At 42.2% G+C, this 27,966-nt stretch overlaps 2 protein-coding genes and 1 long non-coding RNA gene across 7 annotated transcripts; 2 read left to right on the top strand and 1 right to left on the bottom strand.

Moving 5' to 3' along the window:
- Positions 1-6,857, top strand: LOC145959583 (N-acetylglucosamine-6-sulfatase). 4 transcript variants are annotated; one of them, XM_083078570.1, is made up of 10 exons: positions 1-822; positions 1,436-1,495; positions 1,639-1,842; positions 2,100-2,261; positions 2,407-2,577; positions 2,665-2,866; positions 3,411-3,709; positions 3,788-3,925; positions 4,010-4,189; positions 6,773-6,857. In XM_083078570.1, exons 1-9 carry the CDS (start codon positions 658-660, stop codon positions 4,181-4,183), a joined length of 1,575 nt encoding a protein of 524 aa, XP_082934696.1. In that variant the 5' UTR covers positions 1-657; the 3' UTR covers positions 4,184-4,189; positions 6,773-6,857. The 4 variants fall into 4 exon arrangements, with proteins under 4 accessions (XP_082934696.1, XP_082934695.1, XP_082934694.1 ...); XM_083078569.1 differs by lacking the exon at positions 6,773-6,857 and adding an exon at positions 4,551-4,910; XM_083078568.1 differs by lacking the exon at positions 6,773-6,857 and adding an exon at positions 4,373-4,510 and having other exon boundaries at positions 2-822.
- LOC145959584 (uncharacterized) lies at positions 1,977-3,009 on the bottom strand. Its single transcript, XR_014435091.1, has 4 exons — positions 2,833-3,009; positions 2,453-2,647; positions 2,137-2,329; positions 1,977-2,056 (listed from the first exon to the last, which is right to left on the bottom strand). It is a non-coding gene; the product is annotated as an uncharacterized LOC145959584 (long non-coding RNA).
- Positions 6,858-6,872: 15 nt separating the features above from the next.
- Positions 6,873-27,314, top strand: LOC145959582 (uncharacterized). 2 transcript variants are annotated; one of them, XM_083078565.1, is made up of 6 exons: positions 6,873-6,963; positions 7,099-7,254; positions 23,620-23,928; positions 24,015-24,231; positions 24,465-24,961; positions 25,207-27,314. In XM_083078565.1, exons 2-6 carry the CDS (start codon positions 7,163-7,165, stop codon positions 26,894-26,896), a joined length of 2,805 nt encoding a protein of 934 aa, XP_082934691.1. In that variant the 5' UTR covers positions 6,873-6,963; positions 7,099-7,162; the 3' UTR covers positions 26,897-27,314. The 2 variants fall into 2 exon arrangements, with proteins under 2 accessions (XP_082934691.1, XP_082934692.1); XM_083078566.1 differs by lacking the exons at positions 6,873-6,963; positions 7,099-7,254 and adding an exon at positions 23,451-23,555 and having other exon boundaries at positions 25,207-27,312.
- Positions 27,315-27,966: the final 652 nt, after the last annotated feature.

Below are 27,966 nucleotides of genomic sequence, written 5' to 3'. Positions count from 1 at the left end.
AATGTGTAGATGGGTCGCACGCCGATGAATATCGCGACTGGCTGCGTGTCGCGGGATGACGCATATATTGTACATGCGTCCGGCGCGCGCGTGGGTGGACAGGCTCGTGGTACACCGCCGAGATAACGCGCGTGGGACATGCAACGTGCTCGGTGTGTCCGTTTGTTGTGCGCCGTGTGCGTGACTCCGGGCGTACGGCAAGCGCCGAGGAGCGCACCGGAACTTTCTCCTCCAACGCCCTCTATCGGTCGATTGTCACCTGTGACTCGGCCGTGGATAAAGTTAGACGCAAGAGGGCCGACCTTTCGCAAAAACAAGAGCGCCATCTAGCGACGTTGACCGGCACTCGATCGTCCGGTGACGTATCCGACTCTGGTATCTTTACGTCAAGGCGGGTACATCCGTTATCTCTAGTTCAACGAGTACTCGGCGTTTGATGTAATCTTTCAGCGTTTCGTTCAGTTGGACGCGCATCGCTGTCGCATACGTTATATTTATCTTGCGCTTCACGATATTAATAATACGTGAGTCGTTTTTCAAATAGTACACCTGGCAAAGTGCCATCGCGTTCGCGAACGATATCGCGTCTAATCTCGTCTTGTCTCGAGCGAGCGAATTAAGATTATTTATAGCCGGCTGGAGAGCCAAAAAAAATTCATGGCTCTTGCCATGTCGTATAATCAACCGGGAAGTCCCGTGATGCCGACGAAAATGCATCTTGCGATTCTCCTTTTTCTCTTGAATCGTCTGGCGGCGCCGGTTACCCCGGCGAATGTCGTGCTGATTATTACCGACGATCAGGACTCGACGTTAGATGGCATGGTAAAGTGTTTCGACTTTGTTAACATTTATTATATGCGTATAATACAAGGTTCCTTTAAATTTTCTATTTAATTACTCTTATTCGCGATGTAATTTTTTTCACGAGAGGCCGCGCTGCAAAAGAAGAAAAAATTACGAAATAACGTTAAAGTCACTTCGATTGCGAAACCGATAAATTATCATTTCGGAAACACTCGTGTGCGTCTACATTTAATTTTAAATTTCCAGACGCCGATGGTAAATATCCTTCAAATTTTCTATTTAATTACTCTTATTCGCGATGTAATTTTTTTCACGAGAGCCGCGCTGCAAAAGAAGAAAAAATTACGAAATAACGTTAAAGTCACTTCGATTGCGAAACCGATAAATTATCATTTCGGAAACACTCGTGTGCGTCTACATTTAATTTTAAATTTCCAGACGCCGATGGTAAATATCCTTCAAATTTTCTATTTAATTACTCTTATTCGCGATGTAATTTTTTTCACGAGAGGCCGCGCTGCAAAAGAAGAAAAAATTACGGAGTAACGTTAAAGTCACTTCGATTGCGAAACCGATAAATGATCATTTCGGAAACACTCGTGTGCGTCTACATTTAATTTTAAATTTCCAGACGCCGATGGTAAATACTCTGAATCTCATAGGATCTCGAGGTGCAACGTTCACGAATTGTGTAAGTCTTTTATTATAAATATTATGGAGAATTCACAGACGTTTATATATTGCGTAATACATAGGCGTCTGTGTCTGTGGGAATAAAATATAATTATATTTTTCTCGAAACATTTAAAGAGATAAATGTCGCGTATCGTTCAGTTTGTAGCTTCGCCTATCTGTTGCCCGAATCGAGCCTCCATCCTGACCGGACGGTATCAGCATAATCATTTGACGGTGAATAATTCTATCGCCGGTGGTTGTAGCAGCGCGAAATGGCAAAAATTCCAAGAACCGGCGACGTTTGCCGCTCTCCTGCAAATCGCCGGATACAGGACGTTTTACGCCGGAAAGTACTTGAACGAGGTAGATACAATTTAAAATTGTACATGTACTAATCGATTTTTCATTGAAAAAGATATCCGGTTTTATCATCAATCAAGTAAATAATTATAAATTAAAAAATTCTACGAAATTCTATCAAATTGAAAAATATGATTGACAATTTTTTCGTTTTTATAGTTTTATTTTTCTCGACATTTTCCTATTTTTTTTCCCTTCTTGATTGCCAAGTATGACTCTTCAAATTAATAAGATTAATGTACACATATGTATAAACGCAGTATGGAAACAAAAAGGTCGGCGGTGCAGCTCACGTACCGGTGGGATGGGACTGGTGGGCCGGTCTTATAGGAAATTCCAAATATTACAATTATTCGTTGTCGATAAATGGTACCGAGACCAAGTATGGTAACAGTAGGAGCGATTATCTTACAGATGTAATCGTGAGTATATGTAATACACAATATACACGAGCGTAATAATTTGAAATGATAGTCATTTCACGTTAGACCTGTGTTGTTTAAAAGAAAAATTAAAGTTACGAAAAATTAAAGTTTCATTATATGTATGTACATATGTATATTTTAGAATAATCTGGCTGTAAACTTTATTAATGGACACTCCGACGACCAACCTTTCCTTATGGTATTAGCACCTCCGGCCCCTCACGCGCCCTTTACACCTGCTGATAGGCATAATGACAAATACAATGGCACGAAAGCAAAGAGAACCCCAAACTTTAACATTCCCGTGCATCAGGTATAGGCATCGAGCTAATGATTATATGCCAGATATTTTTTCTTCAAGTTATTCGGTATATATAATTTTTCTATTTTTGAAAAATAGGATAAACATTGGTTAGTTAGGAAAGGTCCAACTCCTTTGCCAAACAGTGTATTACCAAAATTAGACGAGATATACAGAAAGAGATGGGAAACTTTATTAGCGGTCGACGAGCTCGTTAAAAATGTACACGATTTATTGAAAGAGCGAAATCTCTTGAACGATACCTACTTTATTTATACCTCCGACAATGGATATCACGTTGGTAGGTGATTCGATGGTACACTCCGATTTAAAAGTTAAACGAAATACAAATGTAGCGCACTGAACATTAAAACTGTGTCTTTTATAGTCTCGAAGATGTCGAACAATTTTCAGCTATAATAACAACGTTAAAAGTTATCGAGTGTAAACGTAAATTGTTTATTTTGTAACCATAATAACCATATTCACGCGACGAGGCGGTTTCTTGCATTGTTTATCGCTTAGGCCCGGTTGCACCAACATTATTTTAGCTTTAAGCGAAACTTAAATATATGTCTGTCTTTATTTATTTAGAAAGACAGATAAAGATAGACATATATTTAAATCTCGTTTAAAGCTAAAATAACGTTGGTGCAACCGGGCCTTAGACTGTCTTCAGTAGATGATACCACCTTTAAATTTCGCTGTTAATTGTAAAAAAAGCATAATGTTAATTTTTTTAATTATATTGTTTTATATAAAAAAGATAATTAAATTATTTTACAAATTTTTTATCTCAGATCTTATACATAATTATTCATACAAGATATGCATTATTTTGATAGGACAGTTTAGCATGCCTATGGATAAGCGGCAACCCTATGAAACAGATATACGAGTCCCATTACTGATATCCGGTCCAGGAATTAACCCGTCTACAATTTCCGCGGGAGTCAGCAGCGTAGATATCTTCGCCACACTCTTAGATATAGCCGGTATAGGATACCCATCAGACGGAATGACGTTGTTTCAAGCGACGCGTAATGCACCGCAAGATCGTATTGTTCTGATAGAGTACAGGGGAGAGAGATCTAAAAAGATCCCATCGTCTGGTTGTCCGAGTGACAGCGATCTTAATGTTACAGCAAGTGTCATATTTAGATTCTAAAAAACCATTTTCTTTCAAACTACAAATTCTAATTAATCTCGTGCGTCTTTGTAGCTATGCATGAAAGAAATGGCGTGTAAATGTCAGGATGCTGCGAACAATACGTTCAGTTGTATTCGTCGCGTTTCAATAACACCTCCTAATAATTCTCCAAAGTTTAATAACATCTTCTGCATCTTCGAAGATGATCAGGTATTATTTACATGTATTGTACTTTTTTTTAAATATCTTGGAAACATTTCGCATTTGAGGATTTTCATCATTTTTTTTTTTCAGAAATTTATCGAATCTTACGATATAAACGTTGACGAGTATCAAATGACGAATATCGGATATACCATGAAGAAAGGATTGAGACACAGATTCAGGAAACGTCTCAAGAGGATGGCAATGTGTCGGAATGCGGAATGCCTTTTTGGGACAAATTTGGGAAGTGAATTTATACGGTAATTTAACGTAAGTAAGTTTTAACGAGTAAAACGTTACACATATCGTTTCTATATACATATATCTATGAGAGATTATTAATGCGCGTCTTATAATATATGTAGTGTGTCTTATAAATAAAGATACAATTTATTTTTTTTATTATGCAATAAAATCGCACACTATGATATCTAACATTTCCGTCCGTCCTAGATCGCGGAAATAAGAGCGCGGAAAGTTGTCTTATCTCGAATTATTGCATTTATGGAAATCGCCGTCGGAGAATACGCCGCGAATCTGGATATAAGAATAACTCGCCTTGCTCGAAGGAGGAGGGCAGCATCCCTTCCCTACGACGAAACTGTTTTCTTAACAAATATTTTTATTAAAGCCCCGCGGAGATAGAGGGAGAGAAAAGGAGAATCTCGAATATCTGAATAGCAATAACGATATTCGCGAAAGTAAAGGGAAGAGGAGAAAAGAAGGAGGTGGAAAAAAGCCGAGCATCCAAGATAGAATCGAGACTATATCAGACGTGTACATATTTGCATACATTATTATTACTAAAACGTTTCTGATTCCTTCGCGGATTTATGCGCACGAGAAACAATGATTCTGCCGTTACTCGATACACTCCGGCTCGTTATTATTTTACATGCAATAATTATAAATCATTTTATGAAAAATAGTATTAATAATAGTAAACGTGTATATAGAGGAAATAATAAAGATATGTATACGACTTTTATATTAAATATATAAATAATCAAAAGGAGAATTTAAACTCTGTAGATACAAACATCAATTCTTAGTTTTATATATATATTTTACTTTTGGTTCTATATGCGACATACGTAGAAAATAAAAGTGTGTATCTTTTTCGTTGCTCGTACAAAGGGTTAAGTATTCGTGCGGATATTCTTCGTGAAAGTGCGTTTGCGATGAGGTCAGCGAGTGCCGACGTACAAAGCGTCGTGGGTTCGCCCCTTTCGATGTCAAGGAGCGTGAGAGACGCTCTTTCACGTAACGTGAATGAACGTCAAAATGTTTGTAGACTAGCCGGGCCCGTGGGCCCGTTTAATCGTTTGCACAGATGGCATTACGACGAATCTAGCGGCCGCGTGCGCACCAGATCGCCTTTGGGATTATCGTTGGCAAAGTTGCGGCGTGCCCGACAAAGCCGAAAGGAAAACTGGGACTTATTCCGCAAGATTTGCATCTTGCGAGCTCTTGGTGAAAAGTAGATGAGTTTGGTGGAAAGTAGTCTGTATGAATCGCGAAAGGAATTCGCTGCGTGAAATTTAGTGAGGAAATTTGACAAACAAGTGATTCGCCTGTTTGATCAATTTATTCATTAAATTTAACGAATTCTTATTGATTTTTAGAACAATTGCATAATTTAATTTCAGAAAATCTCGCGGCAATTCCACAGTATAAATTCCCATCAATTTTTGTTGTATTTTTTAAAAAAGTTTCCAACTGTTACCTCTTGAAAGTTAAATCCTTAACAAGTTGATTGCTCGGAGACGAAAGGTAAATACCGTTCGAGTTTGGGATAATTAATATTCCATTTGTATTACATAATAATAAATTCAATTTTATTCAGTTTGTGATTTACATGTAAAACTCAATTGTATTTTTGACAGTGACGCACGCGCTGTTGCACGAGAGGATTTTCCGGATCCTCGATCGATCGCTCGATTGAGCGTTTAGCGATCTTCGTTACATCGTTGCCGAGACGTGTAAGTCGGCTTGCGGACGAATTCCTTTATTCTCTCATTCTTTATTGATCATTCGAGCGAGCGATCACCTCCTTGTTGGTCAGGATCAATGGCTTTCGTTACCTTTCGAGCCGTAGATCCAGGCTTTACTTTTGGGCCCTCCCTTCTCTTCTCCTCTTCCTCTTCTCTTTAGCGAGAGATTTCTTCTTTTAGCGGATATTTGTGCCAACTTGCACTCATACCGCGGAAAGATTTACAAAAGAAATCGATCTCTCGTGAAAGATGTATAAAGACTGCAAGATGATGGTATGAATCCGTTAAATACACGCTAGTTTATGATTAATTACGACTATTAAAACTTGTAATTTTAGGAAAAGTATACCGTGTGGTAATTCCATTCTTATTTCATCTTAATCTTTTAATTTTCATTCATTTTTTAATTAACCACTTTTACATTTAAACGCTAAATATCAGTCAATTTTGACGTATTATATAATATAGTAATATTATCGATATATTACACTATTATATAATAATAAAATGATTGGCGATTTGTCTCTATGACGATAGTTGCAAGATATCCCGATCTCGTCCTCTTAAGATTGAAAATCGCGACGTTTGCGTCGAGCGCATTAAAAACTAAACAATTTACAATCTCGAGAATTTTCCAGTGATCTGTCTTCAAATGGCATCCTTTGTTATTCGATAATTAACCTTTCCCCCTTGCAACTCGGCGCACGGTGCGAAACGAAGCGTGCCCTCTGATTTTCCTTTGCCTCGACTCGCGCCTCTTCCTCTCCGCGACTTCGAGATCGCTAACGCGGAAAATGCGAATTTACTGTAAATTAGTGAATTGGAAAATAACGCAGTAAAAGCGCGCTTCCTTTGACAGGTCTTATGACGATCGCGTTGAACGCGTAACAAGATCCCGGGAGAAGCTAAAACGGCGAAATTGTCAGAGCTCATCTTAATAAACGATGGTAACGGGAGCAGCGAATCTTCAAAATCAGCTTAATTGACATTTTCCGGTCAAAGGATAAAAGTATTACAAATCTAAACCTGATCTGGAAAATTACAAGAAAGGTACCAAGTCTAGTCTCTAAAAATCTAAAACTCGAAAGCTAATTCGCATTAATCCCTTCATTTCGCGCGATACGTTTTAGAGGATGTTCACGATTACGAGTACCATTAAATATAACGTTTCTCAATTTTCCGCAGGCAGGGCGCGTCCTTTAATTATCCGATCCATTTCTGCATAACGAGAGGAACACGAGACCGACTAATGAAACTCGCATTACCGGTGACGGCTTATACGAACTACAGTAGTCTAATCAAACACGGAGCTATTAACCGGGTCAACATTTCGAGTTTGGGGTACTTAGTGCCAAAGACTTCTATGCGGTACCCGTGTCAATGACGCGTACACGCACATACGCGTACTCGACGCACACACGCAACGCGTCGAGTTCCACGGCGAATGAGTAGCAAAGCGGCCGTGTCGGGCGGCCTTAAATAAATATCTAATGTGCACAACCCGGACCGAGCCCCCCGGTCGGTCCTCCCCGCCAATATTGTTTTAGGCACGGCGAGGCTTCGAGTTTTGTAACTCGAGAAACGAGCGCGACTCTCGCGTGTACAGCAGCGAGAGGATGACACGATAGCTCGGGTGCTCCAACATCTCGTCAAGTACTTGGGTTCGCGGATACTGCCGCTACAGGAGGAGCACCGGCTTCCTCGATTCTGAAAAAAGCAACTTTATTCTCTGAAAATAAGCTTCAAAGATCAAAATTTATTCTTGGAATAATTTTATTTTTTTTTTAAATTGTTTCTTGTATAAGTCTTGGCAAGGTTCTAATAACTTGAGCGATTTCGATCGCATACGTAAATTTAAAACCGAATGTTTAAGAAAATTATTTAAACGATAAGAGAAATTTGAGCTCTTGTTCGACAACGAAAAATAGTCAGGAAACTTGTAAAGGGAAACTCGAAATGTTGAGTACACGACGCTTCAATTTTACTCTTTCCGTCTTGCTGCTTCTGTAGCGCTCATTTATTATGAAAAATGCTACTTTGCTTGCGAAAAGTATTTCTTCAAAGAAAATCACGCGAACATAATTCGCATAATGCCTCTCGCGCGCTCGAAAATGCGCTTTTTTTAAATCCAATGCATTTTTCACATTTACGCCGCTTCAATTTTGTCTGGAAATTAGTCCGCGACATCCACAGCGGAAGAGCTCGCTGATAAAATCATCAATGCCAGGGGAAAAATATCGCGATTCGATTCGCGCCTCCCTTTCTTTTCAGACTCTCACAAGTCTACTTTAGCTCTAGCGTTTGTCGCGGAGAAATAATTAATTAAGAGTGGAAGGCTCTCACACGCACACGCTAGGTACGTACCATACACACAGGCACACATATATACACGCAAGCTTTTTCCTTCTCTCTCATCCTCTTTCTCTCAGCCCCCTTTCCGTCTTGCTCAGCTTCCGCTCGGCGCCAACTCGCAACTGCGCTCGCCTCCTGCTACACCCCTTTCCTCGGCACGACCCTTATTACCGTGTCGCAGCTCGGTTAACGCGAGCGGGTTAATGAACAGCTCGGGCAAATATAGAATTTCTCATAAAAACTACAAATTACTGTTGCCGCGGGTGCGTAGCGCGAACGACGGACGGCCGGCTGCGTTTTTTCACTCGCGAAATTACACAAGCGCCGGTATAATACCGTGAGAATAATAAAATTGCGCGCGGAGGAAGAGAAAGAGGGCACTTTGAAGATCGCGGCTGCCGGGCGCCGTGCGATTTCCCGAAAAGGCAGTTTCGCGACGGATAATACGATGGATGAAAAAAATCTACCGCGAGAGAACCGGGAGGCGGACCGAGCGGCGGCTCTCGGACGGGGATGGGGAAAAAAAAAGGTGCGGGTTCCGAACGCGGAGAACTCGTTAATTGGAAAGGAAAAGTTGCGGACGAAACGCGCCGGCCCGACAATCGCGATTGTGCGAGAGGCGACGGTCAAATACGCGCGCAGAAGACGAAGGAGACAGGTCGGGATTTACAGTACCGGTCAAAAATATGTCACCTTTTTTTGAGAATAACTTAATTCAAAGTGTATATATTTCTGCCTAGTCGCATGTTTTAATAGTAGGTATATTGATTACTTAACAATAGACTTTTTATTAAATAATTAAATAATATAAAATCAAATTTATTTAATTAAATAATGAACACAGCAACTTAAGAAAAATTAATTAAATATATACACTTTGAATTAAGTCATCCTCAAAAAAAGGTGCGATTATACGATTCAAATCCGTCGTCAGGCTTCTCGAGATTCTCGCGGGGGGAGGGAGAGTGAGATGCGTGCATGCGTGCGCGTAAGATATAATTCACGATTCGTCACAAATTTGCTCGCCGCTAATAATCCAACGTATACACCCTCGCACACGCACGTATGCGTACATATATACGCATAGACGCGCTCGTGGTTCCGCGAACGGCGCTCGCATTATATTATTACACTCGTGCTGCGCTGTTTGTCAGCTTAAAACCGGGAGCCATTAGCAGGTATTATTTTAGCCGTGATCCACTGTTAACGAGAACAATGGCGTCGGTACGCCCGACGTCCCACGATATTAAATGAAGCGAAGTGATACATTTCGAAGGGGGATACGGACGAGCAAATAGGGACGACGGCGCGTTGCGACGGGGGAAGCGGGGGTGGAGAGGCGGGAGGAAGAGGGGAGGGAGGGGAGCGGAGGGTAGAGATAGAGAGAACCCGGGTCTCTCGACGCGGAGAGAGAGACACTCGGAGGAGGGTGGGGGGTGACGGGGGTGTAAGACGCGGGGTGCTCGTCGCGTATTACGTTACGCCTCTGGCCTGTGTAAATACCGCAGCGCTGTAATCTAGAGTTAATGGTGCTCCAGTGACGCGAGTATCTATCGAGAGCGCTATCATCCCTGTGTGCGATCCACCCTCCAAGGTCCTACAGAGCTTTGCTTTAATAATGTCCGGGAGCTGCGCTTAAATTTCATTTCGCGCATCCGGCTCTCTCCTTTATAGGAGAAGCTGAAAGCTGATTCGCCTGAAACTTTCCGACCCGATCTTTCGCACGTATGCATATTAGCGACGATGCGAAAATTAGTTCGGGAGCTTCCGTACGACTTTAGGTGAAATGCGATAAATTACGACAAAGTTTTCTATCGGCTCTGCCGTCGACGACAATTATAGTAATTATGTATAATCTTGCTCTCTAATATACTCGCATATAAATATATACGTATTTATTCGCGCTTGATTTATTTCCGACGCTAATGCATTCTCTACTTACTTGTATAATAAACCCCCGTGGATTTGATTTAGTCGCGCGATGCCGCGTCAATCATCCGGCGCATCGATCCGGCGCGGAGGAGAGTCTAACGAATGGATGCAGATGGTAATCTGGCGAGAAGCGTTCCGGGGAGAGAGCGCGATATTATGCATATCGTTTCGCGAACCGGGACGCTGTCGTTGACAGCGCAATTACCGCATCATCTGGCGCCTACGGTCTGCTCTCTCTTTTTCAACGTCATTCTCGACGTCGACGAAAGTCACGTGCGACGACGTTGCGAGATCAATCCTCGCGTGCCATCGTTAAGCCATCGATATTATGTGCGAAATTTACCATCCCCAATCGACTCCCCAAACTGTACAGAAACTTTGCGTAAACTTTTGTCAAACCATGTTTTCTGTCGTAAACTTTTCTACCTTGATGGACACTGACACAAGTACTGTTTCACGCGGTTCGACGAGTCTCGCCGACGGCTATTCGTTTTTTTTCCTTCGACGCGGGGATTAACTTAATCGTCCTAATTAAGTGGCAGTGGCAGTCGTCGCCGCGATGACTGAGGGGATGAATTGCGAGTGCGCCGGTAGAGATCAAACGGCAAAAGGGGGAAAAAAAGACGCGGCGAGAAGAGCGAGAACGCGCGTGTTACGCGCTCACGCACCTGTCGGAGATCAGAATGTAATCGCGAAAATCAAAGAAACCGTGGCCGGCGGCGGAGAGAGGCGCCACGCCGGCGGATACACCTACGCGTATGTGTACGTACGCGTATATATGCGTGTTTTGCAGCGAGGTGACAGCGAGAGAGAGACGATTTTGAGGGCGTTACTAGGCAGGAAGCCATTTTGGGACCGGTGCTTTTGATTAATGAACCGCCGGAGAGTGTGTGTACGTTCTTGCGCTTTGTCGGCGGGAATAATAATCGGGAATCCTTGTCGGAGTATCAAATAGGAATCAGTTCTCTCGCATCGGATAATCGATTAATAGTGGGTTTGGATAATGCGTGTATATACCGGATATGATACCGTGTATCGCGTAGAAAGCCTTTCTAGGCATCCCTCTCTACCTGTGTCTTATGTTTGATTTAACGTTTTCGAGTATCCTTAAATCGTTTAAACAGGACTGTTTAATTAACTTGAATCATTCTTTAATCTTGCACCGCGTAATTCATAATAAGTATTCACCTACAAATTTTTTTACGAAATAAAAGATGAGAATGTTTTGTCGAGAATAAGGAGCATGTAAGTTTGCGGATGTTTAAAAAAAATATTTAAACATTTCTACGAGGCATTTTTAAAAATCTCGACTTAAAAATCTATCAAATTCTATTGCGATAAATTATATAACTATTAAATATTAGAAGTGTATATATAATTTATCCTACGCGAACACGCGTTAATTGATAAAATAATTATAATAATCCCTTCGGACATTTACGCGCATACATTGCCAAGCTGGAAATTCGCGCAATTTCGCTTTTATTTTAATACGATTGTCAATTATGTAGCGTATAAAATTGTCGACGACAAAAGGGGCGAGCTGCTTTTCGCCTGAAAATATCGGCAGATTCTCGCAGCGACGGCGTAATAAAATCAAGGGGCAGCTGGAAAGAATTTTATACATAATATACGTATATACGTGTATATATCTGCGTTTTAAAACCTTAAATTTATATCTCGCAACGGCGACAAAGCCAAGCAGTCTGATACACGGTGACAACTTCCGGCAACCCTTGGCGTCGTCGCGGATGCGATTGGCCATCTCCGGAGATGGTGGGTGTGGCCCCCACAGCCAGCCGGTAACCATCATCCCTCTTGTCGTCGACACTTCGCGGAGTGAGTCCCCTCTACTTTCCTCTCACCCGGGCGAAACGTACGTACGGCTTACCCGCTAAACGAATCTCGACCCCCGGCGCACGATTCCGGAGGGGGAAGACTCGGAAGATGTCCTCGGAGGGGTAGGCGAGGACGCGGATGCATCTCCCCTTGTAGGGGATGGAGGGGTAAGGCGGCGCGAGGATGGTATCCGTGTCGAGGGATGGATAATCGGCATTACTGTCCTGTTCCTGTAGCAACATGGATACATTCCGGGCAAGACGCTCCGGAAAAATCGTCGTTGGAAGCGAAGTCGTCGCTCTACCATTTTGCGGGGACAAATGTCACGGATAACAGGAGTAAGACTGAAACAGCGAATAATTGTCAAAAAAGGAAGAGATTGCGAATTAGCGGTAAAATGATAAATCCGGAAGCAATAGCCATTTTGCGGGGACAAATATCACGGATGACAGGAGTAAGACTGAAACAGCGAATAATTGTCAAAAAAGGAAGAGATTGCGAATTAGCGGTAAAATGGTAAATCCGGAAGCAATAGCCATTTTGCGGGGACAAATGTCACGGATGACAGGAGTAAGACTGAAACAGCGAATAATTGTCAAAAAAGGAAGAGATTGCGAATTAGCGGTAAAATGATAAATCCGGAAGCAATAGCCATTTTGCGGGGACAAATGTCACGGATGACAGGAGTAAGACTGAAACAGCGAATAATTGTCAAAAAAGGAAGAGATTGCGAATTAGCGGTAAAATGATAAATCCGGAAGCAATAGCCATTTTGCGGGGACAAATGTCACGGATGACAGGAGTAAGACTGAAACAGCGAATAATTGTCAAAAAAGGAAGGGATTGCGAATTAGCGGTAAAATGGGAAATCCTCCGGAAGCAACAGGATAAACGCTGATTTTTCTAATTTTTCATTAAAATTCTGTTGCAAGAATATTATATAATTATCAATCTTGATGTTTAATGTTGAAGTGCGACAGATTATGAGATACCGGTTATTTCCGTTTAAAAGACAGGATAATTTTCTTATAAAATATTTTTGATTTTCTCCTTTCTAAGTTTCGGTATTGATCCATTTTCTGCAACAGTCAACTGAAGAGCTTATTTAACATACTATTTTTTGTAACTTATAATCCTCACGTTTTAGAAATATGAATTTAAGACGGTGAAAACAATTTCAAGCATGATAATTTTTTCGGTATCCTTCGTCGTCTATTCTTAATCAGCTTTTTCAATGGACGAGATAAAAGTAATCTTATTATGCTGTTTGTTTAGAAAACAAAGCCTAGCGTAGAAAGCCGTCTGTGATAAGACTACGCGTTTGCATTTAGATTAAAGTATCGCTGTTTAATCCAAACATTCCAAGAAATGTGCGCGATCGAGAGATTTCCTGCGTTTTTCCCGCGAGTAGAAAGAGTCGAAGATAAAAGGACAACGACGAGCCTTAACGCGATCGTTTGCTTCTTTTGAAAGCGCCAGGATATTTCCATGTAATTTCCACGAGTGTGGTCTCCGACACGACGGTTAATAGATTCCCCAACGGGGGATACGATACCGGCGCGATCCCGTAATGCTTTCTCGCAACGAATATTTCCGGTACGTCTGTCAGGAGCTTACTCTGCGAGCAGCAGATTCGAAAGCGAGCCGATCTTCCGTAGAAAGAGTTCCTTGCCCTCGCGTTTCACAATCTGGACCGTATCCTGGCGCGGGCAAAAATCCGTCGGGATTTCACGCGTCGCGTCGCATTATCGAATCCCATGTCGAGTTAGACGGATTAGAACGTAGCGTCGAAATAGGCCCTGCTTCTCGTGGCCGAACGCGCCTTCCTTATCCTTTCGTCTTGTTTTCGTTTTTCTCCTTCGATGAAATATCGCCCAGTGTCATTAATCGTTTTGTCTTTGTGCCTACTTTGGTAACATCCTAACAAACATCAAGTAACATTTATATAACTTAGTTATAATTTCCCACTCGACAATATAATTGTTATGTAACTGTTACATAACATGTAACAGTTGTATTGTTGAGTGGGAAATTATAACTAACTACTACTTTAGTAACATCCCAGCAAACACCAAGTAACATTTATATAACTTAGTTATAATTTCCCACTCGACAATATAATTGTTATGTAACTGTTACATAACATGTAACAGTTGTATTGTTGAGTGGGAAATTATAACTAACTACTACTTTAGTAACATCCCAGCAAACACCAAGTAACATTTATATAACTTAGTTATAATTTCCCACTTGACAATATAATTGTTATGTAACTGTTACATAACATGTAACAGTTGTATTGTTGAGTGGGAAATTATAACTAACTACTACTTTAGTAACATCCCAGCAAACACCAAGTAACATTTATATAACTTAGTTATAATTTCCCACTTGACAATATAATTGTTATGTAACTGTTACATAACATGTAACAGTTGTATTGTTGAGTGGGAAATTATAACTAACTACTACTTTAGTAACATCCCAGCAAACACCAAGTAACATTTATATAACTTAGTTATAATTTCCCACTCGACAATATAATTGTTATGTAACTGTTATATAACATGTAACAGTTGTATTGTTGAGTGGGAAATTATAACTAATTACTACTTTAGTAACATCCCAGCAAACATCAAGTAACATTTATATAACTTAGTTATAATTTCCCACTCGACAATATAATTGTTATGTAACTGTTATATAACATGTAACAGTTGTATTGTTGAGTGGGAAATTATAACTAACTACTACTTTAGTAACATCCCAGCAAACACCAAGTAACATTTATATAACTTAGTTATAATTTCCCACTCGACAATATAATTGTTATGTAACTGTTATATAACATGTAACAGTTGTATTGTTGAATGGGAAATTATAACTAACTACTACTTTAGTAACATCCCAGCAAACACCAAGTAACATTTATATAACTGTTATGTAACAGTTACATAACATGTAACAGTTATATTGTTGAATGGGAAATTATAACTAACAGTTATATAAATGTTATTTGGTGTTTGGGATTGAACATTATTCGAAAAATTTAAGGCATCTCTGACATTTACGTTAATGTTTGAAATGTTTGCATTCAATGATTGAATACTGATTGATATTTGTAGAAACGGAAGATTGTTAAGCTGCGGAATTCTCATTACGATCGAGAGAGAAAAGTAGGCTAGAGTCTAATAGAGAAGGTGGCGAGAAAGTAATCGGTCGCGTGTATCTGCGGCCGAGATTCTCCTTCACGTTCCCGAGATAGGTGGATGGCGGTGTCGTTTCGCGGTAATTCGATCCACGCGCCGTCACGTGACCTAAGTGTACTTCCGTCCCGAAGCGAGGCGAGGCGAGGGTGACTTGCGGTGGCGCGGCGCTATCATGGCGCGGCTCGAGGTTCGTGCAGCTGACGGCTCAATTATCTCAGCGAGGGTCTCACACAGTCACGCCTGCGATCTACTGCTTGCTTGCCTGCCTGCCTGCCTATCCCCTCGAATAGCCGCGCTCGCCGGTCCCAGGAATCTACGGAAGAGAGAGAGAGAGCAGCCCGCAACCCCACAAGCCCATTGTCCTCCAGCTATTAACCGCCCTCCTCCCGAATGAAGGACTCATTGCCTTCGAATGCTTTGACTCCTGTCACGCGATCGGTGCTAGTGACTGCTCCGTTGCATCCGCCTTATTGCCGGTTAATCTCCTTCCAGGATAATTCATCCTCGCGAAAAACGAGTCGCCAATTTTAAAATTATATGTATTATAAATTAATAAAGAGTGCGAAGCTCAAGCTCGAGCGGCTCAAGGATAAATATCTGCGCGAATATTTTCGATTATTTCGTGCTAAATAAAAATTTCAAGATTAGAAAAAAATATTTTGCAAATATGTACATCTGTTTTTGATCGAATAAATTTTTGCAGAAATACTCGATGTCGTAATATGTCGCATCGAATCGTTTATTACCGACAAACGTGTCATCATCGTCAAAGACTGCATTGTTAAATATACGCGATAACGTGTTTGCGACACGGTGTGTTTCCTTATTAGCGATCGTGTCTTAAATACAAGCCGCGTTGTGTGTTTAGCAAACCATTAAGTTAATTGAAAGACCTTAGCATACGCTTCTCCTTATGACGCGCACCGGTAATATCGCCATTAACAGACGCTCCTTATCCTGTAAAGGGATGGAGATCCTGCGTAAAAAGCAATTTCTCTAAAGACATCCTTCTACCTAACCAGAAGATTCCTGATGAGACGTTTGCTCATTCTAAATTTATAGAACCATCAAATATGATAAACGCGAATATACGCGCGCTCAGAAACAGAGAATATTAAATAAAATTGAATAAAAAAAAGGGAAAAGGAAAATATATTTTTGAGAGGAAGAAAGAGATCATACGCGTGGTCGTTTCTCGAGAAAGAATTCCTCGGCCGAAATGTTTTCTTCGTTTGAGTTTCTTCAATACGCTAATGGAAATGAAATCCCTTAGGATGAAGACTACGACCCCGACAAAGGCGGGGTTCATCCAAGCCTAAGGGTGAATCTCACCCCCGGCGTTACTTGCCCACGCCCTTGCTTCATCGCGTCATTTGATTATATGAAAACTGCGAGAGTATAATGAGCCCTTAGACTGCTCGTTATCGCGAGTTAATCAACTTATCGATTAACCTTATCCTCCCTCTCTCCTCAAACGAGAGAGTGTCTGATTTTCAAGAAAAAATGGCAGGCGAAATAATATCAGTTAAGATAGTATCGATCGCTTTTAACAAATTGTGATAAGACTCGACGTTACATCAAATATGTAAAATAAAAATATGTGTATAAATATTGACAATCTTCAATTTTAATTTATGTAATTTATTAAAGGTCAAGTATTGACGTGTATTATTTTTCACTTTAAGTTTTTGAAAAGTTTTAAATTTTCTCTCTCTCTCTCTCTTCATATTTTAGTGCGTGCACAGATGTGTCATCGTGGTTATTCGCGTTGCATTCTTTGTCACTTTGTCGTTAGAAAGACGACCTGTGCGAAAGGAATCGCGCCTTGTTAGCCTATAAACAATGGGTTTTCGCTGAGCGAAGAAGCAACGAGCGAGAACGGAAAGAAGAGTGCTTTCCGCTTGCCAGTTTTGCCGTTGTAGATGCATCTTGAGCGAGTTGCTGCCCTTGTTATCGTCTCGTTATACGCGAATGAGCGTAAAGTTATGCGCAGCGAACCTACCCGTCCCAGTGTTCTTTGACAAAAACCGATTTTTTTAAAGCCAAGAAAGAATAAAAGTGTAGAGTCGTGTCGCACGAAAGGAAAACTACCTCGTTCGGAAAACTGATGTAAAATGTTTCATCGGAAAAATTGATCGAATCAATTTTCATATATGTAGACTCTGTGTAATATTAAAAATTTCGTAAACAACAACAAGGTAAAATTTCGGTAAAAATGTACATAAATATAATGTTTTTAAATTACATTTTTTAAATTAATACCCATGTTTATTTCGCGAAATGTGTCCCGATTAATTGAATCAATTTCGCTGAATGTGCCTTCCAAATATCGAGCAAAATGGATCGCCCGAAGGGACCGATAGGGACCTCTGCCTAATCCTCTTTGAGAGTAACGTGAGAGGCGAGAGTTCCAAGGTTCAATGGGACGAGTGATACCGCGAGGCAAGTCGATGCAGCATCGGTATCGATAAGAGCATCGTTGATATCAGCGAGGGAAGCATCGCGGTGGAGAAACTCGCGGAATCGGAATCACTCGTCCGTGTCGCAGAAGTCGTATTGAACGAGGATACTCGGGGAGCAATAAAACACAGTCGGAATGTCGCATTTCAATAGCCTCGCATTGTGAGACCGACGAGGGGGGTTCGAGGTGACGCGCGCCAAAAGTGTCTTTTGCGTCTGATATATCTCGGATCTCTCCGAGATTTCTGTCGAGATTCCCTTTGCTGAACGCTCGACCTTTTCCCCGTCCTTCCTCCCACCGCGACGCGGAGAGAATAACAAGTCGGAATATTCCTCGCCGGGATAGTAATTTGCAATTTTATTGAATTCCATCGCGCGTGTTCTTGCGGCGTGGGTGATGTCGATATTGACTGTTACAGAGATCGTAACGTCGAGATACGAAAATAACGCCATAGTTTAATTCCGCGACGATCGAATGACGAGATGCAGCGTCTATTCTTGAGAAGACGAATTTTAATAATCATATGTTCTAAACCTTCCTTGATTAATAAAAAACTGATGCGCAAAAGATAACACCGAACTATGTTATTGTTATCGAGAATAGCGGTAAGAACCGATCCGAGCTCGGTGAAACGCATACTCGCTCCGTCTTTCGCCAACCGTAGGGAATAAAAAGTTTGATACCATCCTCCTTCCCCTCCTTGTCGAAGGATTAGAGGCTATTCTAGATTATATTTTATTTACAGGATACAAAAACATGGAGCGTGTCCGTCGAACGTTCCATCATCCGATGAATTTTCCGAGGCAATAAAGGGCCAGCGAGCGATACTTGGTTTAGATTCGATGAGTTGGCGGACACTAGTTTATTGTCACACGTATAGGTATCGCGCGTACGTACACATGTACGTGTACGTACCGGAAACCATTCGTCCTGGCAGTGCCATGGAGTGTGTAAACACTCGCGGACTCGAAGTTCGATCTCTCTCTCTCGCTCTCTCCCTCTCTCTTTCTCTCTCTTGCTACGAGGTTACGAGGGTGCACGGAAGGGTGGCGGCGGCGACGGCGACGGCAGCGGCGGAGACGGAAAGGGGGTTGATTTTCGTTCGGGGATGTGGTAACGTACAGACCGGGTGCAGAAATCGTGTGGGTTTCTATCCCCGCGGGCTATATCCCCGGAATCAGCTGCCAGATTATTCTATTACCGCGTATCAACATGGGGTTTGTTTGATCTGAAAACACGGGCCCGCCACATTGTTTCACCCAGATAAAGAATTTAACGTCGGGTAATTAAAAGGACTTGCCTCCCCCATCTCCTTCTCCTCCTTCCTCCCGGAGACCACCGGCGAACGGAACGACGACGAGCCCGAAGACACGAATAACCCGCGCGTTTAACGATCCTTCCTTCCGCGCGCGAAGACTCGGGGAGTCAGACTCGTCTCTCCGGTGGCTTGTCACGTGCAAATCTCTCCTGGGAACGTTTCGCATACGCGAACCTTGACTATGCATCACGCGAATATTTGCGTAATTAGCTCCGCTCGTGCACAATCGAATCTTCCCTCTACCTATCCCTCTAAAACTCGATTAATGGAGGGAAAACGTACTAAAAGAATCATATTTCTCGAGTATCTTTCGGGCCAAGTGACGTAAAAAGACAGGAATATATAAAAATACCTCAGAGATTCTCAAGTTATTTAAAGTCCTTTAAATTTATAACATGGAGATAAGAAGAGACTCGGATAATAGACTGTGATTGTGTTGTCTAACCGAGGAAAATGAGTTTCCCCATCTTTATAGGAATTTACTTACTAGAAAAGAGCGAATGCATGAATAAATATATTTTTCCAGCAGAGGCTGCAAAATTATTATATTACAGAGCCGTATACCTGATCGCTCTTTTTAGCCTTATTGAAATGACGTATACTACCGCCTTTATTACACGACGGTTGAGGTCGCACAATGTGATCCGAGTCGCGGATTACGAGCGGATCCCCGGCGGGATAAGAAAGCGACCATTGGATTAATGTCGCCGCGAAGCGTCAACGTCTCTCGCTTTTACGCGGATGATTAAATTCTATATCGAAAATGAATCGTTGAATTATTGACTAGTTTAGCGTGCGTTTTGTGTAACCGGCATTCGCCCTTGTTTAAGCAACGCTTTATTATATATTTAACCGCAACAAATTCATACTCGCCTCCCTTTTCCGCCGGCGATATTACGATAATTTAATTATTGTAATATTATCGAACTCTATCGCGACTGCGCATTAGTAATGACGTACAAATAATTCCGCCACTACGCGCCACGTACAATATGCGCGGCGTAGGGCAAAATAGCTTAATTCGTCCGCACCAGTGCGGCCTTTGTTATTTCCTCGAATAATATTACGGCTCGTTTGTAAATTCAATACGTCGACTTTTTAATTCCTCGCCGACTGTGTATCGAGTGCCATCGATCGCGGCCCGCGTATTTCCCGGCGCAACAATCGTCGCCGGACATGCCATTCGGCTCTCTTTCGATTCATACTTATATTTTTTCGTTGTACAACGGATTTATCGTACCCCTCGATATATCTGGCCTCTTTGTAAAAGAGCTATTAGTAATAATGCGCCGTTTTTCTTTTTCGAAACAATACGCGAATCTCCTCGCGCGATTGTTCAAGCTCTATAAATTGGTAAAAATAATTTTTCACAAAAGGGAATTTGCACAGCCTCGTGAAATTGTCGTCCAATTTTAATGCAATGTTTAATTAAAACAGGATTAAGGGAGAAACAATTTTTATCCGGTTATTACGAGCTCTTCATTTTAGGCCATTTAATTCTAAAGAGGTATAAGCGGAATCGGCAATCGATCGATCGATTAATCTTTCGCCGACTCGTCCGCTCTTTAAGAAATGATGGGAAATTTGTCATCTCGCGCGATGTCCATTTGCGCGGGTGTCGCGTCATGGGCATCGAGAGGCGGAAATTGTCAGCGGCAAAATTACGGGCGACGGTCGATTCATCGACGTCGAAACAATAACAATCGGCGTACGCCCGACGATGCGGTAATTAAAATAAAATTAATTGGATTGCCCGCGCGCGCACTCGCGGCCGAATCTTTCGAAGGAGATGACTGCACAGCCGTAGGGGTGTTTTGTGCGTTATTGCATATAATGCACTGTTTATTTTGTACTCTCTGTCTCTCTCTCTCTCTTTCTCTCTTCCCCACTCTCCGCTCATTTTCCCCGTTCCTCCTTTCGAAACGAGTATATATTATACACAAACATGTAGGAACGTATGTGTGTTGGATGTTATATGGATACGGGCAATCCGCTTCCCCTCCCTTCGAGCCTCGGGACGATTCTCGCATCGCGCCTCCCAAAATTTGCGTCATAGCGCTTCTTGTAACAATTACCATCAGGTTAACAGCGAGAGAAATGTCAAACTTATCGAAAGAAACTTTAAAGATATAAATTATTTTCATCTTAATCGTGTTTATTTCTTTTTAATGAAACAACGGCAAGCATTTCTTAAATATCGATAGCGATAAATTTCCATGATATCTTTACGAGTTTTAGGGGACTTAAAGGTTTCTCGAATCGCCAAAGTTTTCGGCGACTTTCGAGAGAGTTGTCGCGCGTAATAATCGATCACGATAATTCATTGATGTGTGTACTTTGGATAGGTTTAACCGCGGCGCGCAAGCAATCAATCCGTCTTCCCAAGTTTACTGTCTCTTCGTGAGCTTTTCATTAAATTTTCACCGAGAATTGTCCGGATCTTCAAGTTTCCTCGGGAAACTTCTGTCCGATGTAGCGGAGCCCCGGATGGCGAGGATCAGACTTCGATTCCAGACTTTGATTCTTGGACTTTGCTCAATGTCAGGATTCCCACGAGATGCGCTTCGAGAAGGACGGATCCGTCGGAAAAGCTCCTTCGTCGGGTCTCTCGAGCAAAAAATCGGCGAGACGCTCTGCGTTTCTACTAAATGTACGCTTTAGTCCACGTCTATACTTTACGTACGTTGTCATTTCATTAAAAACTTTACGCCGTGCTTTCGCACAAAACTGCATCGTTTGAACCGCCTCGGAAAAAAACACAAACTTGCAAATAACGCGAACAAAAGCCGCGGATATTAATTTTCGGACGGTGCCGCGTTCGCTGGGAAAACAATGCTTTTCTTCAGTTTTTACAAGTTGTTAGCTATTTTTTCGGCTAACGTGTGTAACAACGTCGGTTAAATAAGCGGCTATTGTCAGATAATGTCTCGAGCTCTGTCTTTTCAACGAAATTAAAAAACAGAGAACGTTACGCGTCGCGTGGAAAAGTAAAGCGAAGCTTTATACGGCTTAAGAGCCGTAATGTGGAAATGATGTAAAAAATTATAAAATTAAAAAAAAGGAAAAATAATAAAAATAATATTTATAAAGTATTATATACATTTGTGTGATTCTAAATTTACACTTTTTTACATCTATTGCATGTGGGGCGGCAAGATACTTGCCTGCCAATTTCCTCATTACGATATTTTGGGGAAATCAATTTGACGGGAGTATTTTTTAAGCTATTCAACTCTTTTTGTGCCTGTTGATTAACACGCAATGTCCTAAAGTCCAGACTGAGAATTTTTCATTTCGAGCAATATAATGACGTCAAAATTAAAATTATAAACTGCTGTCAACATCCAAATGACAATATTTAAATATACATTAACGTGTCGCATCGGAAACTATTCGTCAAAGCGCGAATGTTACTGCTTCGATTCTTTTCAATTTCTTTTATCGCATGAAATCGTTCACATCGCCAGAGAGAAACCCGCGATACGTGCTCTTAAATATATTTTTTGAATTTTTTTCCGGTCCAGCGAAACTCCGGGTAATTTCGAGATGCAAAGCGAACGCAAACGAGGTCGCGACATTAACGTGAATTTCGCTCGTTCCTCTCGGCGGAAAAGCGCTGGCGCGATTGCGGAATCGACGGAATTGCGCCGACTTTGCGGCATTCGAAATACGATTTATTTGTTCGTCATCCGCGCGTGCACGCGCGGGGCTCCCAAATCCAATAATGATTTGAATACCGTGTACCCGGTACGGTTTCGCGTTATTTCGGTCGCGCGCCGAGCGCGCGGCGCGCTCGGCTCGGTATCGCGCCCGTAATTTTATAAACACTTTGAAAATCTTGCGTCACCGACGGGCTTCGCGGCGCTCGAGATTGCCTCTGATCGCTCCTAGGGCTTCGTCTGCGCCGGCAGCAAAATAATTACAAAATCGTACGAACGAAACGAGATAAATCGAGGCTGCCCCTCCTCCCCCGTCCCTCGAGCCTGTATTTTTTCAGCTTCAGGAAGCCGACCGCGTTCTCGAGAGGCTGCGCTCTCTCTCTCTCTCTCTCTCTCTCAAACCTATACAAATTCGAGCCTATCATTTCCGAGTGTTCGCTCCCCTTCCCCTCACTTGGTGAATTCGGATCGCATCCGAGCGGATCTGTACCGAATAAGGTCCATGGGACGTAATAGTTATCGCGTTCAGATTCTCAATCACCGCGCTTAATAATATTATCATGAATTCGTAGTTGTATATATACGTTACAAATATATTTATTTTTCTTTCCTACTTTATTGGAATATAATTCCTTTCTTCTATATATTGGAAATGCAGTACAGCATATGTGTATTCTGTGAATTTATCTCTATTTATGAATACATTTCCGTACGTATTTCTATTTAAATGTATGTATCCAGACGTTCAATTGTAATGACGTGTATAAAAGAATGCAAAGTTGACACATTCGCACGTCAGTTGTATCAAAATTGCGAAAACGTGATATTTTATGTTGACATGAAACTCTTTTCAATTACACAATGTTACAAAGGTGACGTATAAATTATGCCGTGAGATCATTCAGTCATTCGGTTTGCGTTTCAATCGTCATTCAGTTCGCGAAATATGGCCGAACCAGAGATCGAACCAGAGGCCGAACCAGAGGCCGAACCAGAGATTCAAATTAAGGAAGAACCGAGCGAATTTCCGGAGGAGGTTACGACAGACGCGACCGACACCGATGCAACGGAGGATGCAACAACGATCGAGACCGAGGACGCGATCAAATACAAAGGTACCGACTACGAGAGCATCGAACCGGACGTGATCAAGGACGAAGAAGAGAAGGAGAAATCTTGGCTAGAGAGATCCGTGGAAAAGGGCTGGCCCGACAAGGCAGAACCTCTTTGGCAAGTTATAAAATCGTAAGGGATAGAATGCTTGTCTATTTTTTCTGCTCGCGAATTTCGTATCTCGCATAGTCGATAAATTTGCATAAAGCATCGCGTAGATACGCAGAATCCAAGAGAAAAGACAAGCGAAGAATATTATCCGATGCCGCCAAGTTGCCATCTCGCACGGAAGATGCTGTCGAGGAGATACTTCCGCCCTACGAGTGCTTCCCGCTCGCTGGCTTTCAGCTACAACCTCGAGCTGATCGAAGGCCGATCGGATTAGATCGATGCAAAGGAACGCGAATCTGGAGAAGCATGAGAACGAGACAGGCGGTTAGTCAGCGAACAGTAATGGCGTCGATCGCATTTACATTTTGCGCAAAAATAATCTTTCTCTTCGTTCTTTGCGCAACTAAAGCTTCAATAAAACTCGCGAGATTCAATAACAATATTGATCGAAAATATAAATATGGTATAAATATATTCATTTGCATCTCTAAAGATGAATTCTACGTACGCGCATCAAATGATATTGGTAATATAAATTTGCAATATCTTCTCGACAGACAAAGGTATTTCGAAGGAGAGGAAGAGTATCGAGAACCGGAAGTGGGAAATGGCCGGGTGTGTGGCCGTGCGTTCCGCGAGATGAACTGAAGACGCGAGAGAAGAAAGAGCGAAAGAGGCGAAGGGACATTTTCCCTTGCGATCCGCAACATGACGTCGACGAAGACGACTTTCTCCTGCGCGAGCAGAGGAGCGATTTCGCGAATCGCAAAGAATTGGGACACGCTCGCGCGCGAGTGCAGTGTCCGGATCCTAAGCTGGAATTATTGGTGGATCGCGCGGTCGGCGAACGTCCCGGTTTGGTGGACGGCGATTACGTCATCGTAGAGTTTGACGCGCCCGAGGGACAGGACAGACGTGTCTACGCCAACGTGGTTCTTCGAGGGTTAAAGGGCATGCATCTACCGGAACTGAGCCCATTGAGAGAGCGCAGGAACACTTGGAAGTTTTGCTTCTATCAAGCGATCGTGGCGTTATTGGCGAGAACTCAGCTCAGGTATCCAACTTGGATAATTAAAGTCTGATTGCCTTATTAAAAAGAAAGAGAGAGCGTAAATAAAAAATGCATTCGATGCATTTTAGCAAATTTTATCGTTAATTTATTTTTAAATATCTTTCGGGGATTTGAGAATTGGAGATATATTCTATCTCCGTGAAAGTTAGAATCTAGTCAGAGCTGTCGGCTTTTTTCACACAAGCAACACTGACTCACTTTATGTTATCTGTGTCTTTGTACGGAAGATACAAATACACGTGGAGCGCCAATATCGATTACATCTACGACCACGCCTGGACACTTTACACTCACATCGGCACGATTAACGTAAAGAAGAAGCAGCGTTTGGACGACGTTGTCGTGTACAACTACAAGTATGACGTCGAGATAGAGCTGATTCAGGAAATGAAGGACATACCCGTAGTGCGAAACGTCGACTTCAACTACCAAGAGAGCGATTTAAAAAGACAGATCACGTTACGCAGAAAGGATCCCTTGGAGGTCAGGGTGGAACTCGGCTGTCAAAAAATAACGAATCTGGAACGCGTAGCTGTGCACGAAGAAACACGCAGGATCGAGGAGTGGTTCGATAAGCTGGCCGCGCGATATCGCGACTGCATCTTCCGCACGACCAGATTCTCGTTGGCCTTCTGGCAAGATGGCCTCTTCTGGTATCTCTACAATCCTTATCGATGCGACGAGTTTGGCTGCTGGGACGATGACGGTCGCGCCTGCATCGTAAAATTTTGCTCCAAGGACTCGCTACGGAGGCACCTGATGATACTCTTGTTGCGAGCCTACGCCTACGAGATTCCAAAGTCGCGCGATCCAAATCGACCTCAGATCGCGAGCGATGACGTCTTCGATATTCAAATCTTCCACGTGACCTTTCACTGCTGTCAACTGCATAATCTCAAGCTAATGCAACGCGGCGCGCCTGAATCATCGCGACAACGCGCCGATGAACGACCAGATTCTCTTCTCGAAATCGAAGATGCAACCGATCAAGGGGAAGACGACGAGGACGATCCGAGAGACCCAAGGGAGAGAGTCACGTGGTTAAAGTGTCGTCGAGTCACTTGGGGAAGGTGTGCGTCCGCGAAGCAAAAGAGTCGCGCCAAGATCAGCGGTGACAAAGTGGCGAGATGGCATCAGTACTACGTGGAGGAGCCCAACAAGCTCTTCTCCCTGTGGGGCGAGGTACACATAACCGATCGCATGTTCGACGAGGCGAACCGGGGCATGCAGACGTATGCCTGTTACGTGGTGTGCGCTGGCATGACCAGAATCATGGCGCCGGAATATTGGAGCCCAAAGATCCTCGACGCGATCGTCGTATGCGGCGATCGCTATTATACGGGAAGCAAGCACGAGGCCGAGCTGAAGTCCATCAAGACCGAATACGCTCACGTGAGCTGCTGGAGCAGGTATCTATGCGATCGCTTCGAGATTGGCGAGACCCTGTTTGAGGCCAGGATGCTACCGGCCATTTGCGGCAGACTGTACGCCAGGTCGCGCGAATGTCTACGAGGAACGCTGGAACGATTGTTCTGCGATCATCATTTCGGCATCTTGACTTGCGAGAGCGCCTGCCTGGGCATCTTCAAGTTTTGCGGCGCGTATTACATGTGCGACGTCAACTCATTTGGCCCGCCGCTCTTTTCGTACGGCCACGGCGCCGCTTATTTAATGAGAGCCACATCCCTTGGCGAATTTGTGGCGGTGCTAGTGTTGACCATCGCCTCGCCCGAACGTAGCCGATTCACTCTAAATCCTATAGAGATCCTTAGAATTGTCGAGATTGGCCCTGCTTGCGATTCTCGCGCAAGGATGGGTGAGAGAAGAAAGCGCCTTGGGAGATTCGCCGGAAAGATGCGTGCATTCGATGAAATGAAAGAAGGGAAGAGCAAAAATGTAAAAGTGCGGAAAAGCTGAAATGATTATGCATACAATAATAATTAGAGATCTGATTGAAGAAGAGATTGCAAGTGTAAAATAAAATGTAAAATAAAAAATTGTGAAGGAAGAATATTTTTTTATAAATACATATGGGCGTAAAACAATTTCTTTGTTACTTTGATTGATTGTAAACTTCACATACGGAGAATATCAAGCGGAAATTTCGACGCAACCATTTTGAAATTCCTAAACGATCGACGGGTTTTAATATTTATGCGTAGAGGAATCGAAGCTACGTGTAAACATTTATATAAACGAGAATGTATTTTCCACAACAGTGACGCGATTTGAATAAGAAAACATTGTTGTAAAACTGCGAGTTACGTGCTAGAGCACGGTAGTGTCGCGACATTAAAACTTTTCGCGATCTGAACACCTCGTACTGCGTACTTATGTAAAAGAGAATCACTGATAAAAGTGTTGCATTGAAACAAAACTGCAATTTTCCAGATAAAATCTTTTCGGATAAAAAAACCTTTACAGATAAAAGATCAATGAAAAAGATGAATTATTAAATTAAAAATATGTCAATATGGAAGAAAAATAAATTCAACTTAATACAATTCAATTTAATTAAATTAAGTTAAATTTATTTTACTTTCATTAATTGAGTTGATTTAGTAAAACCAAGAAATAAAGGTACATTTAAATCGCGAGGCAGCAATTAAATACTCGCGCGGGATGAAAGTCGGACATTGTGCGAAATTGACTTTGCAAATTAATTCTTATAAATTATTTCATCGTTATAAAGTCAAATCGTTAACATATTCAGAATTGAGGTAAAAAGAAACATCCGGCGATAAATTAATTTGCAAAACCTCCGAATGTATATATAATGTCGGCTAGGATATGTATATGCAACGATATATGCGGAATATATTCCTGCGGATACCGAAATTGTCATTAATGACCTGTTATTATATATTTAATAGGATAACTTATTTTTTTTAAATAAAAGAAAAAGAAGAGAGAGAGAGAGAATGTACCTTTTGCAGAGAGATGCGTCCACGCGAGAGGAAATCAAACGTCACGTCTCTTGCTCCGAC

Source organism: Camponotus vicinus, unplaced genomic scaffold, assembly GCF_025532165.1.
Source record: "Camponotus vicinus isolate PSW18456_S1 unplaced genomic scaffold, iyCamVici1.0 SCAF_1, whole genome shotgun sequence".
Taxonomy (NCBI): domain Eukaryota; kingdom Metazoa; phylum Arthropoda; class Insecta; order Hymenoptera; family Formicidae; genus Camponotus; species Camponotus vicinus.
Note: the sequence above shows the minus strand (reverse complement) of the source record. Positions and strands in the feature narration are given on the sequence as shown.